General features: G+C 40.3%; 1 protein-coding gene across 3 annotated transcripts in view; it reads left to right on the forward strand.

Moving 5' to 3' along the window:
* The window catches only part of LOC139552149 (homer protein homolog 1-like), a 70,277-nt gene that overhangs the window by 35,568 nt on the left and 16,885 nt on the right, over positions 1-17,824 (forward strand). For all 3 annotated transcript variants that reach the window (XM_071363587.1, XM_071363588.1, XM_071363589.1), the window contains exon 3: positions 4,068-4,199. In XM_071363587.1, the coding sequence (XP_071219688.1) occupies positions 4,068-4,199 (132 nt within the window). The remainder of the gene's footprint in view (positions 1-4,067; positions 4,200-17,824) is intronic.

Here is a 17,824-nt window from a genome sequence, read left to right on the forward strand (position 1 = left end):
TGGCTATTGTCCTGTAGCCCATCCCAGCCTTGTAGCATGGTCGTACAATTTATCCCTGATGTCCTTACACATGCTCTCTGGTCTTGGCCATTGTGGAGAGGTTGGACTGTACTGTATTGATTGGAGGATGGATGTGGACAGGTGTCTTTTATACAGGTAACGAGTTCAAACAGGTGCAGTTAATACAGGTAATGAGTGGAGAACAGGAGGGCTTCTTAAAGAAAAACTAACAGGTCTGTGAGAGCCGGAATTCTTACTGGTTGGTAGGTGATCAAATACTTATGTCATGCAATAAAATGCAAATTAATTACTTAAAAATCATACAATGTGATTTTCTGGATTTTTGTTTTAGATTCCGTCTCTCACAGTTGAAGTGTACCTATGATAAAAATGACAGACCTCTACATGCTTTGTAAGTAGGAAAACCTGCAAAATCGGCAGTGTATCAAATACTTGTTCTCCCCACTGTATACCCTGACTCTGCGTGCAATGAACGCAAGAGAAGTGACACAATTTCACCTGGTTAATATTGCCTGCTAACCTGGATTTCTTTTAGCTAAATATGCAGGTTTAAAAATATGTACTTCTGTGTATTGATTTTAAGAAAGGCATTGATGTTTTATGGTTAGGTACACGTTGGACAGTCCTTTTTCGCGAATGCGCACTGCATCGATTATATGCAACGCAGGACACGCTAGATAAACTAGTAATATCATCAACCATGTGTAGTTATAACTAGTGATTATGATTGATTGATTGTTTTTTATAAGATAAGTTTAATGCTAGCTAGCAACTTACCTTGGCTTCTTACTGCATTTGCGTAACAGGCGGGCTCCTCGTGAGGCAGGTGGTTAGAGCGTTGGACTAGTTAACCGTAAGGTTGCAAGATTGAATCCCTGAGCCGACAAGGTAAAAATCTGTCGTTCTGCCCCTGAACAAGGCAGTTAAGCCACCGTTCCTAGGCCGTCATTGAAAATAAGAATGTGTTCTAACTGACTTGCCTAGTTAAATAAACGTGTTCAAAAATATATATAACAAAAAAATAAATGTAAAAAAAATCTGCAAAATCGTAGTCCAAAATTACCGATTTCCGATTGTTATGAAAATCGGCCATTCCGATTAATCGGTCGACCTCTAGCCTACATATTCATGCACGCCAACAAAAACACTAGTAGCAGTTTGGCTTCGAATAATGCCAGCCTATCAAAAACACGCTTCCAATACGTGCAGTTCTATTTACAACCACAAAAACTTGTTAACAAGAAAACCATCATAGAATGTATCTATTTCTATGGTGAACCAACCCGATATGTAGCTATACCCAGGGGTATCATTTGGCTAAGGAAGTCATTTTGCCATTCCGTACCCTGGCTATACCACCTAGATCTCTATAAAAACCAACCAGCTACATAGAACAAAAATATAAACGCAACATGTAAAGTGTTGGTCCCATGTTTCGTGAGCTGAAATAAAAGATCCCCAAAATGTTCCATAAGCACAAAAAGCTTTTTTCTCTCACTCTCTCCTGTTAGTGAGCATTTCTCCTTTGCCAAGACAATCCATCCACATCCAGCTTCTTTACCTGCGGGATCATCTGAGACCAGCCACCCGAACAGCTGATGAAACTGTGGGTTTGCACTACCAATTAATTTCTGCACAAACTGTCAGAAACCGTCTCGGGGAAGCTCATCTGCATGCTCGTCATGACCTGACTGCACTTCGTCACCGACTTCAGTGGGCAAGTGCTCACCTTCGATGGCCACTGACACGCTGGAGATGTTTGCTCTTCACAGATGAATTCCGGTCTCAACTGTACTGGGCAGATAGAGTGTGTGGCGTTGTGTGGGCGAGCGGTTTGCTGATATCAACGTTGTGAACAGAGTGCCCCATGGTGGCAGTAGAGTTATGCTATGGGCAGGCATAAGCTACAGACAACGAACACAATTGCATTTAATTGATGGCAGTTTGAATGCATAGAGGTACCGTGACGAGATCCTGAGGCCCATTGTCGTGCCATTCATCCGCTGCCATCACTTCGTGTTTCAACATGATAATGCACAGCCGCATGTTGCAAGGATCTGTACACAATTCCTGGAAGCTGAAAATGTCCCAGTTCTTCCATGGCCTGCATACTCACCAGACATGTCACCCATTGAGCATGTTTGGGATGCTCTGGATCGACGTGTACGACAGCTTGTTCCAGTTCCGCCAATATACAGCAAATTCGCACAGCCATTGAAGAGGAGTGGGACAACATTCTACAAGCTACAATCAACATCCAGGTCAACTCTATGAGAAGGAGATGTGTTGCGTTTCATGAGGCAAATGGTCACACCAGATACTGACTGGTTTTCTGATCCACGCCTCTACCTTTTTTAAAGATATTTGTTACCAACAGATGCATATCTGTATTCCCAGTCATGTGAAATCCATAGATTAGGGCCTAATGAATTTATTTCAATTGACTGATGTCCTCCGTATGAACTGTAACTCAGTAAAATCTTTGAATTTGTTGCGTTTTTACGTTTTTGTTCAGTCTAGATTGTTTCTTACCTTTTCAGAAGAGTTGCAGCCTCCTTGAAGCTCTGGAACTTCCTGAGTAATCGATCATTCCATTCTCCCTGAAATCTTCTTGTAAGATCCCCCTCAAATGCCAGTTGGATTAGTTGAGCTTTCCTCGGGTGAAGCATGCTTCTTCTATACTGACTGAACACATTTGTCAATGTGGAAAAGTGAGTTCTCGCATGTAGCTGTGGCCCAGAGAATCGTTGCAGAATATCAAGTGGGGTCCATTTCTCCTCATTGGAGCAGGAGTGAGCGATTTCAGTCTGCAAAAACTGGCAAGCGATACTAAACTCAGCTTCCACCAAATCAGTTTTGCTTAGATCCAGCAGTGGTTTCACTTTTTTCACATCTAGAAAGTCATGGCTCTCTGGGTCAAGGGCACACAAGGCCTCCACCAGTTTGCTGTTGCTTTCGCTGAATCATTCGGACATTTCACCAATGACGGTATCCAACGTGCTGAAGAACAGTCTTTTACACTCAGTCTCTTCTCCTCTGTCCTGCTGGCCTACTGTACTGTCCAACACACATTGCTGGAGATTTGTACTTGCATAGCGTCATCGTTTGCTTGGAGCTGGTGGTGCGTCAGTGCCACTTGGCACTGCACTGTGCCCAAATGGCTTGGAACTCGCTGTCACACCTCAGCTTCTCAATGCTCTCCAATGCACTGCGGACCACTTTGACTCCAGTGTAAAGATCTGTTGGTTTTGCCTGGAGTCATTTGTTTGGAGAATCAAGAATACTGAGGATTCTGTGCACCATGGTGGCTGTAAACTTAAAGCCAGGGTTCCGTCACCGACTTCAGAAGTCCTTTAGCCTCGAGTCTTACTGCTGTGTTGTAAGAACATGTGCATTCGATGTCAACTTCACAATGTTGTCACAAGTTTTAAAAACCACTGACAGTGTAGCCAGGTGTTCCCTCCTCCCTTGGGTTTGTTTGGATACTTTGGCGAAGGCAATTTCTGATCGCCATCGTGGCAGTGGCAGATTAGCTGATTTGAGCTAGCTAAATAGGCTAAGGCTAATAACACTAAAGCTTTTTACAGCTAGCTAAGAAGCTATCTAAAATCTGTAGGCGTAAGGCAGAGTGGAGTGAAGCATCTTCAATGGTAAATTTGACCCTACACTTCCCACCCTCGCCCTCTCCCTCACCCACCTCCCTCACCCCTCTCCCCTCTTCAATGGGGATGTAACACACACACACACACACACACACACACACACACACACACACACACACACACACACACACACACACACACACACACACACACACACACACACACACACACACACACACACACACACACACACACACACACAGACACACACAGACAGACAGGCAGACTTTCCATCTGACACAGATAGCTAATTCATATTCAGTCGTTACTGTTGCTGTAGGCAACCATCCAGAATACAAGCCCACTCATCTTAGACAAATGGGCTTCTACATAAAATGATCAGCATTGCTTTTGTGACTCATAGAACTCTTCTTCCTTTCCCAGGCAATCATCAACAGCACCATCACCCCCAACATGACCTTCACCAAGACCTCCCAGAAGTTTGGCCAGTGGGCCGACAGCCGAGCCAACACCGTCTACGGTCTGGGCTTCTCCTCAGAGAACAACCTGCTCAAGGTACACACACACACACACACACACACACACACACACACACACACACACACACACACACACACACACACACACACACACACACACACACACACACACACACACACACACACACACACACACACACACACACAGCTAGCACACATTTTATTTGTCATGTGCACAGTTTACAGCAGGTATAAAAGGTGCAGCAAAATGCTTGTGTGCTAGCTCCCTCAGAATTGCATTACAATCAGCAATAATCAATATCAATAATAGTCAATTCAAATAAAAAATAAGTAATAGAAGAGGTATTATGCAAAGTAATAGCCTGATATGTACACAATATGATATACAGAATAGGTAGCACATTCACCATGTCAAGTACTGTAATTACAATATAGGGGATAGTGGGGTAAGTTGAGCCACCCTTGTTTCTAGGAAACTATACACAAAATGAATAATTTGACCAAATATTTAGGAAGAGGTCATTTCATGGAGTCTGTGAGGGAAGAAACCTCTTGGGAAAAGTGGTAAGCAAGTTAGGTCCAAAACCTTTCTATATCTATGCTTGTATCTAAACCAAAGTAGATCATCATTTTAAGAATATTTTATACATCAGTTGGCATTCCATATGCTTCATTATGAGGTCCTTAAAGTGCGTCCTTCTAGCTGTGTGGGCTAATATAGTCAAAATGTTTCACTTGGGGTAAGTTCAGCCAATGGCCATGGGTTAAGTTGAGCCAATGGTTGAGCTAATGGCACATACCACTACCTTCCCCAATGCTACACGTTCCTTTGTCTTATGCGCTTCTGCACACTTCTCACACCTAGGAACCTCCCTCATACACACTGCTGCTACATGCCCAGAAGCTTGACACCTGTAACAATGTAATATATTCGGCACAAAAGCTCGTACAGGACAACTTATATATCCTAACATCACTTTGTCGGGCAAAGAATCAAAACTCAAAATAGCAGACAACAACTCTTCTGTTCCACCAACTCATGCCACCTTGTCTGTGTCTCACCAAACGACGAGCATCACAAACACCGGGAATCTTCCCTTTCATTTGGCCAACTTTTACATTTACCGCTATCCCAGTAATCACTCCTTTCAATGGCACCCTCTTCTTGAGAGCAAAACAATTCACATTTCTTGTCCCCATTTGTTTAACCTAGAGCGCCTTCTACCTCAGACCAGCAGAAACACAAACAATTATCACCCTCTTCTTCCCTCTCTCTCTTAAACCTCCTCTGCCTGTCTTTTTCCCTCCATTCCTCCTCCGTATTCCAAGTATACGTCTCCTTATGATAATACTGCACTTCTCCTGATATACATCTTGTTCTTGCCTTCTCAAGGGACGCCATTTAATCGGCTGTCACAATCTTCGTACAATCAGCACGAACCCCTTAGGATGTAGTGCTCAACAATGCCTCCCACTTATAAAGCAGCTGCTTCGTCTTGATGTTGTTCTTCATCAAAAGCTACCACAACACTTTTCCATTTCAAACAAGCACGCTCTTCCAACCACCATCCACCGTCTCACTTCATGTGCTTGATACCCCCCACCGTAAATTATGTATGTCTATGCTTTATACAATTTAGGCACCTGATCTGAGCCAAAGGGGAGACTAGGCATCTACCATGCCACCACTACCACTATCAGATTAGGGGGGGGGGCAGGCATTGTAGCCTATGTTTTTTGTCCCCCCAGTTTGGTGCTGAAATCACCCACTAATTAACTTGTCATTTTTTGCAGATTAAGTGTTTGAGCTAGTAATGTATCAATATTTATTGTTTACAAATTAGCTTTGACAATTTTGGGATTTCACCCCCATCTCAAAATCGAATGGTTTTGACTGTTTGGGAGTTTTTAGTGCGCTTCTTTTTTCCGTCTCTTTTTACTGACTCAAATCTTTTCGACTCGTTCAGACAAAAGAACAAATCTTTTGACTCATTTCACTATGTTGTGTCAGTAATGCCCAGAGCATGCAGGACCCTCTACCGGCCAACGATTAACTGAAAACTTGAAAGTGTCATGATTCTACAAGCCGCTTGTTCACGTTGTTCACCATATGGGGCTTATTGGAGCGGTCATTTGAGACTAAGACTTGTAAAAGTGTGCTTTAAACAATGTACATTTCTTGATTGCTAGGCATACAAATACAATTATTTCTTGATACATTTTAAACGAGGTCTAGTTGTGGCCACAACCGGACTAGATTGTGAGCGACTCATGGCGGAATGCATTGCTTGACTGCCGTGAGGGTGTTAAGTACAATATTATTTTGCGAACTGCAGCACCCCAAACGATTCGTTTTAGAGTTTGTTTAGCCGAGGCTGTGTATGTTTTGGTTCTACAAAGCTGTGTCTATATGTATATATGTCATATATGACAGCCTGTTGGTGGTTGGAGCGCGTCTCTGGAGCCGCTGAGCCAGAGTAGCATGTATCAATCCTGCTACAGCAGAGGTTCCCAAACTTTTTATAGTCCCCCTTCAAACATACCCCTCCGTACCCCTTCAAACATTCAACCTCCAGCTGCGTACCCCCTCTAGCACCAGGATCGGCGCACTCTCAAATGTTGTTTTTTGCCATCATTGTAAGCCTGCCACACACTTTAACCATATCTACATGTACATACTACCTCAATCAGCCTGACTAACCGGTGTATGTAGCCTCGCTACTTTTATAGCCTCACTACTGTATATAGCCTGTCTTTTTACTGTTGTTTTATTTCTTTACCTACCTATTGTTCACCTAATACCTTTTTTTGCACTATTGGTTAGAGCCTGTAAGTAAGCATTTCACTGTATTCGGCGCACGTGACAAATAAACGTGGATTTGACACACACACACACACTGTACGATACACTCATTCTTATGTTTTAATAAGTGTGCGTTTTTGTCACAACCCGGCTGGTGGGAAGTGACAAAGAGCTCTTATAGGACCACGGCACAAATAATAATAAAAATAATCAATAATGTTGCTCTTTTATTTAACCATCTTACATATAAAACCTTATTTGTTCATCGGAAATTGTGAATAGCTCACCACAGGTTAATGAGAAGGTTGTGCTTGAAGGGATGCACATAACTCTGCAATGTTGGGTTGTATTGGAGAGAGTCTGTCTTAAATCATTTTCCACCCACAGTCTGTGCCTGTATTTAGTTTTCATGTTAGTGAGTGCCAAGAATCCACTCTCACATAGGTACGTGGTTGCAAAGGGCATCCGTGTCTTAACAGCGAGATTTGCCAAGGCAGGATTCTCTGAGCGCAGCCCAATCCAGAAATCTGGCAGTGGCTATTTTCACAGAGCTGCTTGTTCAGATATCGGTAAGTGGACTAGAGGCAGGGCATGAAAAGGATAACAAATCCAGTTTGTGTCATCCGTTTTGGGAAAGTACCTGCGTAATTGTGCACTCAACTCACTCAGGTGCTTCGCTATACAATGATGGAAAGACCTGTGTGTTGTACTTGTTACTGCAGACCGAGAAGAGCTCCAACTTCTTAATCAGAGCCTCAATTTTGTCCCACACATTGAATGTAGTTGCGGAGAGTACCTGTAATCCTAGATTCAGATCATTTAGGCGAGAAAAAACATCACCAAGACGTGTGAGAAACTCTTCATCGTGCAAGCGGTCAGACAAGTGAAAATGGTGGTCAGTAAAGAAAAGTTTAAGCTCGTCTCTCAATTTAATAAAAAAAAACGTTTCAATACTTTGCCCCTTGGTAACCAGCGCACCTCTGTATTTAATTTTTTCAGAGGGTGGATCAGCTTTAATATTGCGGATAGATTGTTGCTTCCATCAATGTAATTGTCTGTATCATTTCCAATCCCCCATATATTATTGGGGTAAATATATATATATATATATATATATATATCTCATACAACGCTGTGTGTATATGCATAGCGTTGTATGAGATATTCAGTTTCTTGGAAATTTCTCTCACGGAATAGCCTTAATTTCTCAGAACAAGAATAGACTGACGAGTTTCAGAAGAAAGTTCTTTGTTTCTGGCCATTTTGAGCCTGCAATCGAACCCACAAATGCTGATGCTCCAGATACTCAACTAGTCTATAGAAGGCCAGTTTTATTGCGTCTTTAATCAGCACAACAGGTTTCAGCTGTGCTTAAATTATTGCAAAAGTCAATTAGACTTTTTTAAATTATTAAACTTGGATTAGGTAACACAACGTGCCGTTGGAACACAGGAGTGATGAATGCTGGTAATGGGCCTCTGCACCCCTATGTAGATATTCCATAAAAAATCAGCCGTTTCCAGATACAATAGTCATTTACAACATTAACAATGTCTACACTGTATTTCTGATCAATTTGATGTTATTTTAATGGACCAAAAATGTGCTTTTCTTTCAAAAACAAGAACATTTCTAAGTGATCCCAAACGTTTGAACGGTGGTGCATATACATAAACATTCATACACACATACATACATACCACACTTTTTTGTTGTTGAATATACCTATATTATTCCCCACAAAACCTACCACCCCTCCCCTAATTGGAGTAAACTAATAAACAATAATACTTAGGCTTCTACCTTCCGTTTATACATACTATAGACATTTTACAGACACAATCTATTTTACAATAGTTACATTTAGTTTGTTTTTAGTCCTGGCCTTCCTCTATTTCTGATGGCCATCCAGTTTGATTTTTATTTGTAACTGTGCTATTTCACAACATTTCTGAACCTATAAACATTTTACAGACCCTGTATGTTTTACATTGGTTATCTTGTTGTTATTATTCCCACCCTTCAGCTGTATTCAACCCCTCCCATCTATCTCTTAACACCAACCATTTTGGATTTCTATTTGCCATATATTTTACTGTGCTGTGATGCTTCACAAAAATACTGAACCTTTCTATTCTCATCGCTTATACAGGTTGTAAATTAAAGATAAACAGTTTTGCAAAAAAAAATATAAGATTGATCAACTTTTCAAATCACCCAGTATTGCTATCTGCAGCGTTAGTTCTAGGTAAATGTTGCAATTCTTCAGGCATTCCTGGACCTGTGACCAAAAACGAGCAACATATGGACAGTACCAAAATAAATGATCTAATGACTCTGCCTTCTCACAGCAAAATCTGCAGAGCTGGGAAGATTGTATCCTCCATATATATAACATTTTATTGGTTGCAAGAATTTAATAATAATTTAAATAGAAAAATTCTAAGTTTTGAATCCAGCGTCGTTTTGCATGTCAATTCATAAACCATGTGCCATGGAATGGGTACATAAAAAATCTCTTCCCAACTAATTTGCAACTTATATGGCACAGCGGTCAATTTTTTGGTCCTTAAACGAAATTGGTATATTTTTATTTATCACAATTTTCTTTAACCATTTTTGGTCTTTAATGCAGGGCCGACAGACAAGTTCCTTACTTTTTCCCCTTTCTACTTGTCTCTTCCATTTTCGTGGTAATGCTGCAATTAGTTGGTTGTAATTTTTGGTAGAGCAGACATTTCCATATGTCTGTGTTAGCTCTATGTGTGACATACCTCCACCAGTCCTATTTATGATATTATTTACAAAGAATATACCTTTTTTTATTGAAAAGTGTTTTTTTTATCAATTAGTATATTTGAGTTTAACCACAATATTTGTTGTATTATTTGTTCTGTCTTTTCAGGTGGATTAAACTGAAATTGCAACCAACTTTCTAAGGCTTGTTTAAAAAAATAACGATATTTTTCAGATTTCATTTTCAGATAACTGAAAGTGAGCGGTTGTAATCTGGAAAAAGGCCATTATTGAACATGGGGTGAGACATTCTTACTAATTTACTAGAGAACCATTTCCGATTTAAGTATGACTTTTGTATGACTGATGCCTTTTAGTGAGAGGTCTAATGCTTTAATATTTTATTATTTCTGCCCTCCGAATTCATATTCGTTATATAAATAGGGCCTTTTAATTTTGTCTGGCTTGCCATCCAAAATAAAATTGAATATTTTTTGTTCATATAATTTAAAAAGCAGGTCACTGAGTGTAGGCAAAACCATAAGCAAATAGCTAAACTGTGATATGACTAAAGAGTTAATCAGGGTGATTTTTCCACAAATAGACAGGTATTTTCCTTTCCATTGTAGCAAGATCTTATCTATTTTTGATAACTTTCTATTACAATTTATTGGAGTGAGAATTTCTTTCTTTCGGGATATGTATATCGAGTATGTCCACATCCCTGTCAGACCATTTTATTGGTAAACTACACGTTAATGTAACAGTTGCATTTTTTTGTGACCCAATACGTGATATAGTACACTTATCATAATTTGGTTTTAATCCAGAGAGGTTAAAAAAAGTATCTAGATCCTCTGATGCTGTGGAGGGATTCTAATTGTGGTTTTAAAAGAAAACAACATGAATCATCAGCGTAAAATGAAACCTTTTGTTTTTAAGCCCTGGATTTCTAATCCCTTAATATTATTGTTGGATCTAATTTTAACAGCTAACATTTCGATGGCAATAATAAATAGATATGCTTATAGTGGACAACCTTGTTTTACTCCTCTTGACAGTTTAAAACTTTCTGAGATGTAGCCATTATTTACTATTTTACAACTAGGGATACTATACATAACTTTAACCCATTTTTTATAAGAGATTCTACAAAATCAAAATATTCCAGGCATTTATATTTAAACTCCAGTCGTGCTTTATCAAAAGCATTTTCAAAATCAGCTATGAAAACCATGCCTGGTTTCCCCGATATTTTATAGTATTCTATGGTTTCCAGTACTTGTCTTTTATTATCTCCAATGTATCGTCCATGTAAAAAAAACTGTCTGATTAGGATGAATAATATCGGACAATACCTTTTAAATTCTATGCGCCAAGCATTTAGCTAGAAGAATTTTTGCATCACAACACTGAAGTGTAAGAGGCCTCCAATTTTTTTAATAGACTGGATCTTTATATATACCACTTGGATCCTGTTTCAGTAATAATGAAATCAGACCTTCTTGTTGCATGTCCGTTAATCTACCATTTATATAGGAGTGGTTAAAACATGCTAATAATGGTCCTCTGCGTATATCAAAAAAAGTTTGGTATACTTCCACTTGTATGCCATCCAGCTCTGGAGTTTTCCCAGCCTTAAAGGCTTTAATTGCATCAAAAGTTCCTCCTCTGTAATTTGGCCTTCACATGAGTCTTTCTGTACAGATGTTAATTTTACATTATTAAAAGGGAAAAAATCCACACAATTAGCTTCGGTTAGTGGAGATGGAGGCAACTGAAATGAAAACATATTCTTCAAGTACTTTTCTTCCTCTTTCAAAATATCGCTTGGTGAATCATGCGTGACTCCATCATTTGTAACAAGTTTCAATACATGTTTTTTTGGTAGCATTTCTATGTTGAAGATTGAAAAGGAATTTGGTGCATTTTTCCCCATATTCCATCCAGTTCACTTTAATTTTATAATATATTATACTGGATCTTTCTTGAATACATTCCTCCATTTCCTTTTGTTTTTCCTCTAACTTATTCTGTGCCTCTATGGTACAGTTTTATTTGCTACCTAACTGTACTGTTATTCCTTCAAATTCCTTTGTTAATATGGTTAATTTTGACCTAAATTGCTTTTGTTTTATAGATGAGTACTGAATTGCATGGCCTCTAAAAGCACATTTAAAAGTGTTCCATACAATAAGGGGATCTGCTGTACCTATGTTATGTTGGAAAAAGTCAGTTATAAATTATTCTATCCTAGTTAAAAAAACAAGTTATCATCCAGTAGGCTTTGATTACGTTTACAATATCCTCGCCCACGTGGAAATTTTGTAAGTGTAATATATATGCCAATTATGTGAGGATCTGACCTCATTCTGTCCCTTATTAACACCTTTTAAACTTTTGGTACCAGAGAGAATGACATAAGAAAGTAATCAAGACGACTAGCTTGATTAAGCCTCCGCCATGTACAGTGGGGCAAAAAAGTATTTAGTCAGCCACCAATTGTGCAAGTTCTCCCACTTAAAAAGATGAGAGAGGCCTGTAATTTTCATCATATGTACACTTCAACTATGACAGACAAAATGAGAAAAACAATTCCAGAAAATCACATTGTAGGAATTTTTATGAATTTATTTGCAAATTATGGTCTGTTTGGACAATTTACACATTTGGATCAAAATTACTGTTAATTAATATCATCACCCCTTTTGAATTTCTTTGCCCATGGGAGAAATATATTTCTCCCGCCCAGTCCCTTTTCCACAAAACTTAATCAAAATTTTTCCTGTAAACAATAGATATTATATTCCTTCTCTTTTTGCCAGGTAAATACTGATCATCTTTTTTTTATTATCTGCTAAGCCATTACTATTATAACTGGCTATACTTATTTCACCAATTACCATAATAAGACACAAGTTTCAATTCTATTTATCATAATATATGTTTGTAAACGTACCATTAAAAAGTAACATGATGATTGAGTATCTATGTAGCTGTACCATGATATTTGCATTGCTACTAAGTAAACCTCCAATTGGTCCTCACTATTCCACCCGTTAAAACCACTCCTCACCCCGAGTTCGGTTGTTATCCCAATGCCCAGTGGACCACCCCCGGATCGCTTGGCCCCGGAGAGACCGGGACCCACTCTTCGAAAAGAGCACACACTGCCACCCACAGAACAGAAGCAGATCAAATGCATTTCCATCGCCCTCACCTCGATTTGTATTATGTATAGCCATTTAAAAAAAATATAGATTAAAAAAAAAAACTGTTTCTTATTTTCCATAATTAGCAATTAATATTTGTAGTAATGTAGGCAGATTATGCAAAGGATTTTTACCTCTCACCAGTCTCACCATTACCAAAATTACATTATGGCAAGCAATTATTATTTTAGCAAACAATTATTGTGATTCATCCTATATTGTCCGTAACATCTTTTACTCCCTCGCAACAGTTGTGGGATACACACTCATACACACTCAACCCCTTTCCCCCACAACAACCACAGACTCAGATTCTCAACAGTTGCACCATCCAAGAGCCCAACTCAAGAAAGGTCTTGATTTACGAATGCATATATAGTCGCAGCTGTATGAGAAGGCCTGCAAAACTGAGCAGAAAAATGGGCAGAAATGGGGAGATTTGCTTAACCATTGTCACGTCCTAGATGATGGAGGTCAGATATACCCCCTTCCCCTGAAACCCCCACAACATGGTACCCCGTAGTGACCATATTCTCAAGCATCTCCGTGCAGTCAGACCTTTGATTTTGTGCCGCCATGGCCACAATAATATCCTCCCTCTCTGAATGTCTGAGTGTGACCCCCTCCCCATGGGTTACTGCAGCTAGTGTTGCCAGCACTGCCACTACCTGGGTGGGTGCACCCCACCGGAATCCCCACCGGCTAGGTACAAGGTCATCAAGTTTCTCATTAGCAGCGTTGAGAATTTCCTTGTATATTATGCTCTCCCATCAGGGGGCTCTGGCTTTGCAGGACCAACCCTGCCAGGCAGGCTCATAATCTTGAGGGGGTGGTGCTGCTCTAGAAGGTCTCTGACCACATTTTGGCTGCATACAGGCCGCATACAGCAGGCCCATAAAATAGATAGGGACTTCTTAGTGTCTGGGTTGTTCAGGTGGGTGTATAGGGTTGTGGACCGTTCCATCAATATAGGACGTTAGATGTATAATTTATTTTAAAAATGTAGTTCCCCATGATAGGACAATAAATACAGTGGGGAGAACAAGTATTTGATACACTGCCGATTTTTCAGGTTGTCCTACTTACAAAGCATGTAGAGGTCTGTAATTTTTATCATATGTACACTTCAACTGTGAGAGACGTCATCTAAAACAAAAATCCAGAAAATCACATTGTATGATTTTTAAGTAATTAATTTGCATTTTATTGCATGACATAAGTATTTGATACATCAGAAAAGCAGAACTTAATATTTGGTACAGAAACCTTTGTTTGCAATTACAGAGATCATACGTTTCCTGTAGTTCTTGACCAGGTTTGCACACACTGCAGCAGGGATTTTGGCCCACTCCTCCATACAGACCTTCTCCAGATCCTTCAGGTTTCGGGGCTGTCGCTGGGCAATACGGACTTTCAGCTCCCTCCAAAGATTTTCTATTGGGTTCAGGTCTGGAGACTGGCTAGGCCACTCCAGGACCTTGAGATGCTTCTTACGGAGCCACTCCTTAGTTGCCCTGGCTGTGTGTTTTGGGTCGTTGTCATGCTGGAAGACCCAGCCACGACCCATCTTCAATGCTCTTACTGAGGGAAGGAGGCTGTTGGCCAAGATCTTGCGATACATGGCCCCATCCATCCTCCCCTCAATACGGTGTAGTCGTCCTGTCCCCTTTGCAGAAAAGCATCCTCAAAGAATGATGTTTCCACCTCCATGCTTCACGGTTGGGATGGTGTTCTTGGGGTTGTACTCATCCTTCTTCTTCCTCCAAACACCGCGAGTGGAGTTTAGACCAAAAAGCTCTATTTTTGTCTCATCAGACCACATGACCTTCTCCCATTCCTCCTCTGGATCATCCAGATGGTCATTGGCAAACTTCAGACGGGCCTGGACATGCGCTGGCTTGAGCAGGGGGACCTTGCGTGCGCTGCAGGATTTTAATCCATGACGGCGTAGTGTGTTACTAATGGTTTTCTTTGAGACTGTGGTCCCAGCTCTCTTCAGGTCATTGACCAGGTCCTGCCGTGTAGTTCTGGGCTGATCCCTCACCTCCCTCATGATCATTGATGCCCCACGAGGTGAGATCTTGCATGGAGCACCAGACCGAGGGTGATTGACCATCATCTTGAACTTCTTCCATTTTCTAATAATTGCGCCAACAGTTGTTGCCTTCTCACCAAGCTGCTTCCCTATTGTCCTGTAGCCCATCCCAGCCTTGTGCAGGTCTACAATTTTATCCTTGATGTCCCTACACAGCTCTCTGGTCTTGGCCATTGTGGAGAGGTTGGAGTCTGTTTGCTTGAGTGTGTGGACAGGTGTCTTTTATACAGGTAACGAGTTCAAACAGGTGCAGTTAATACAGATAATGAGTGGAGAACAGGAGGGCTTCTTAAAGAAAAACGAACAGGTCTGTGAGAGCCGGAATTCTTACTGGTTGGTAAGTGATCAAATACTTATGTCATGCAATAAAATGCAAATTAATTACTTAAAAATCATACAATGTGATTTTCTGGATTTTTGTTTTAGATTACGTCTCTCACAGTTGAAGTGTACCTATGATAAAAATTACAGACCTCTACATGCTTTGTAAGTAGGAAAACCTGCAAAATCGGCAGTGTATCAAATACTTGTTCTCCCCACTGTAAATTAGATGTATAATTTATTTTAAAATGCTGTTCCACCATGATAGGACAATACATAAATAAGTATAATTCATTATAAAATGTATATCCCTCATCTGCACAAAATTGAAAGCTCTCTCACAACCCCTGCTCACAGAAATATTGGTTCTGGGATATGCAACCATTTCCTTTCTCACTCACTCAATGCCACACTTTCCTAAACACCAAAAAACACACACCACACCATCCATCTCAATACATCCACACATACCCACATACTGTGCCTTCTGTCTGATGTTATTATCTCCACCATGTTGAATTAGTGCTTTTGTGTTCCAATTAGTTATATTTGAAGATAGATTGAAAAGCTATATGTATTTTTTGTATTATTGCAATCCATAACAGGGCTAGAATTGTGTGTCATTATTTGCTTTTTAAGGTCATTAACTTCAGTTTCAATCTTATTGACTGTCCCTTTTAGCTTGTTTGTGTCTTTCTCCAATGTCACAGCTTTTTTGTCACTCATCTCGAGGCTTGCCTTCAACTCTTTAATATCCTTACCGACTAGTTCAAGTATGCCCAGTTTGTCATTTATTGATTTTTAACAGATCGGTTTCGACCTTTACCATTCCGGGTAGTGAAAAGATTAAAACGTCTGTGTCTGTAGAAGAGTCACGTTTTTGTTTTGAAATGGGTTCCCCTGTCTTACTCTCCGTCATGTTTGGGTGTTGCTTGTTTTTGGAATATTTTTCGATAAATTTCTCTAGTCTTATGATTTGTTTTGTGTTGTTTTTAGATTGAAGGTTATTACCCACCAGATTGTGTAGTGCTCATATTTAGTCTAACTTACCGATATTGAATATTACGTTTTTATCTTGAGGTGGTCTACATACCTGCGTTCTGTCCGCAATCTGCCTTCTAGGCAGGTAGATTCTGGGAGCACTTCTGTATGTTGTAAAAGCGTTACATGGTCGCTGCCCATATCATTGCATAGTGCAGAAAATACACGTGAGTTCAGGGGCCTTTCTTGAACAAAGTAGTGCCTAAAACGTCTTTCAAGCTGTCAGGCATTCCCTTGGCAGTAAGAGACTCGGTGGATGCTGCAGTGTACCCAAGTGGCGTCGGGAGCAACTGCTTGCACGCGCATTACCACTCCACTATGTCTCACTGTCATGGCTTTTGCGCAATCAGTACAGATACCAACACATCTTGACCACCAAAGTCCATTTGATGTCACAAAGCTGTCCAGTACTTTAAAAATATCCTCTGTTTTCCTGGTTTCCAGTAGAGGATGTCTTCCTTAATTGAACACTCATAAACGCAACGGACATATACCAGGAGCTGTGCCAGGCCCGCCACGTCTGTTGACTCATCCAGCTATAACACATAGAATTCACTGGCTTGTATACGAAGCAGTAATTGTTTCAAAACATCTCCTGCCATGTCACTGATGCGTTGTGAAACAGTGTTGTTTGATGAAGTCATTGTCTGTATAGTTTTTTGGGCCTTTCCCCCCAGCATTGTCCCAGCCATATCCAGAGCAGCAGGAAGAATTAAGTCCTCCACAATAGTATGGGGCTTGCCTGTCCTAGCCACTCGGTAGCTCACCATATAAGAAGTTCTAGCCCCTTCTTATTAATGATATCTGTTGCTTTTATACATGTCTTACTACTCGAATGTCGTCTTATTTCTCACTCAAAAAACTCCTGTGGCTTATTTTCCAAACGGGCATGTTTTTTTCTTCTAAATGTCTGCACAAGAGGTAAGGTTTCATCGAGTTGTGAGATGGTACTTTTGCACATATAACACACTGGCTGAGGAAAGGCACTACCCCCAATATAAATGAACCCCAAATCAATGTAGTTCTCATCATATTTGCACCTCTTCGATGGTCCAACATCCCTGTCTGTTGTTCAGGGCTTTCCCGGGTAAGGTGCAGTAGCTCTTTGGCTGCATCAGATTCACAACTGTCAGTGTCCATGCTAGCTGGGCTAACAACAAATGTAGAATTACTGATGCTAGCATTGGATGTGCTCGTGGAAGCAGAACAACTTGTGTCGTTGACAGGTGCAGGTGTAGTACTGCTGGTAGTAGCAGTACTACCAGTAGAGCTGGTACATGTCTCTATGGATGCGGGCCTTACTTTTTTAACCATTAATCAATTTTCGAGCAAACGGAATGAGCAGCAGCTACGTTTGGCTACATATGGACCGTTAGTGGAATTCCCGCGAGAGAGTAATGTGATTGGATGTTAATTATTTGACTAGGCTACCTGTATTTGACATTGTGTTGTTATTTCGCTGAACACTAGAT

Source organism: Salvelinus alpinus, chromosome 24 (assembly GCF_045679555.1).
Source record: "Salvelinus alpinus chromosome 24, SLU_Salpinus.1, whole genome shotgun sequence".
Classification (NCBI taxonomy): domain Eukaryota; kingdom Metazoa; phylum Chordata; class Actinopteri; order Salmoniformes; family Salmonidae; genus Salvelinus; species Salvelinus alpinus.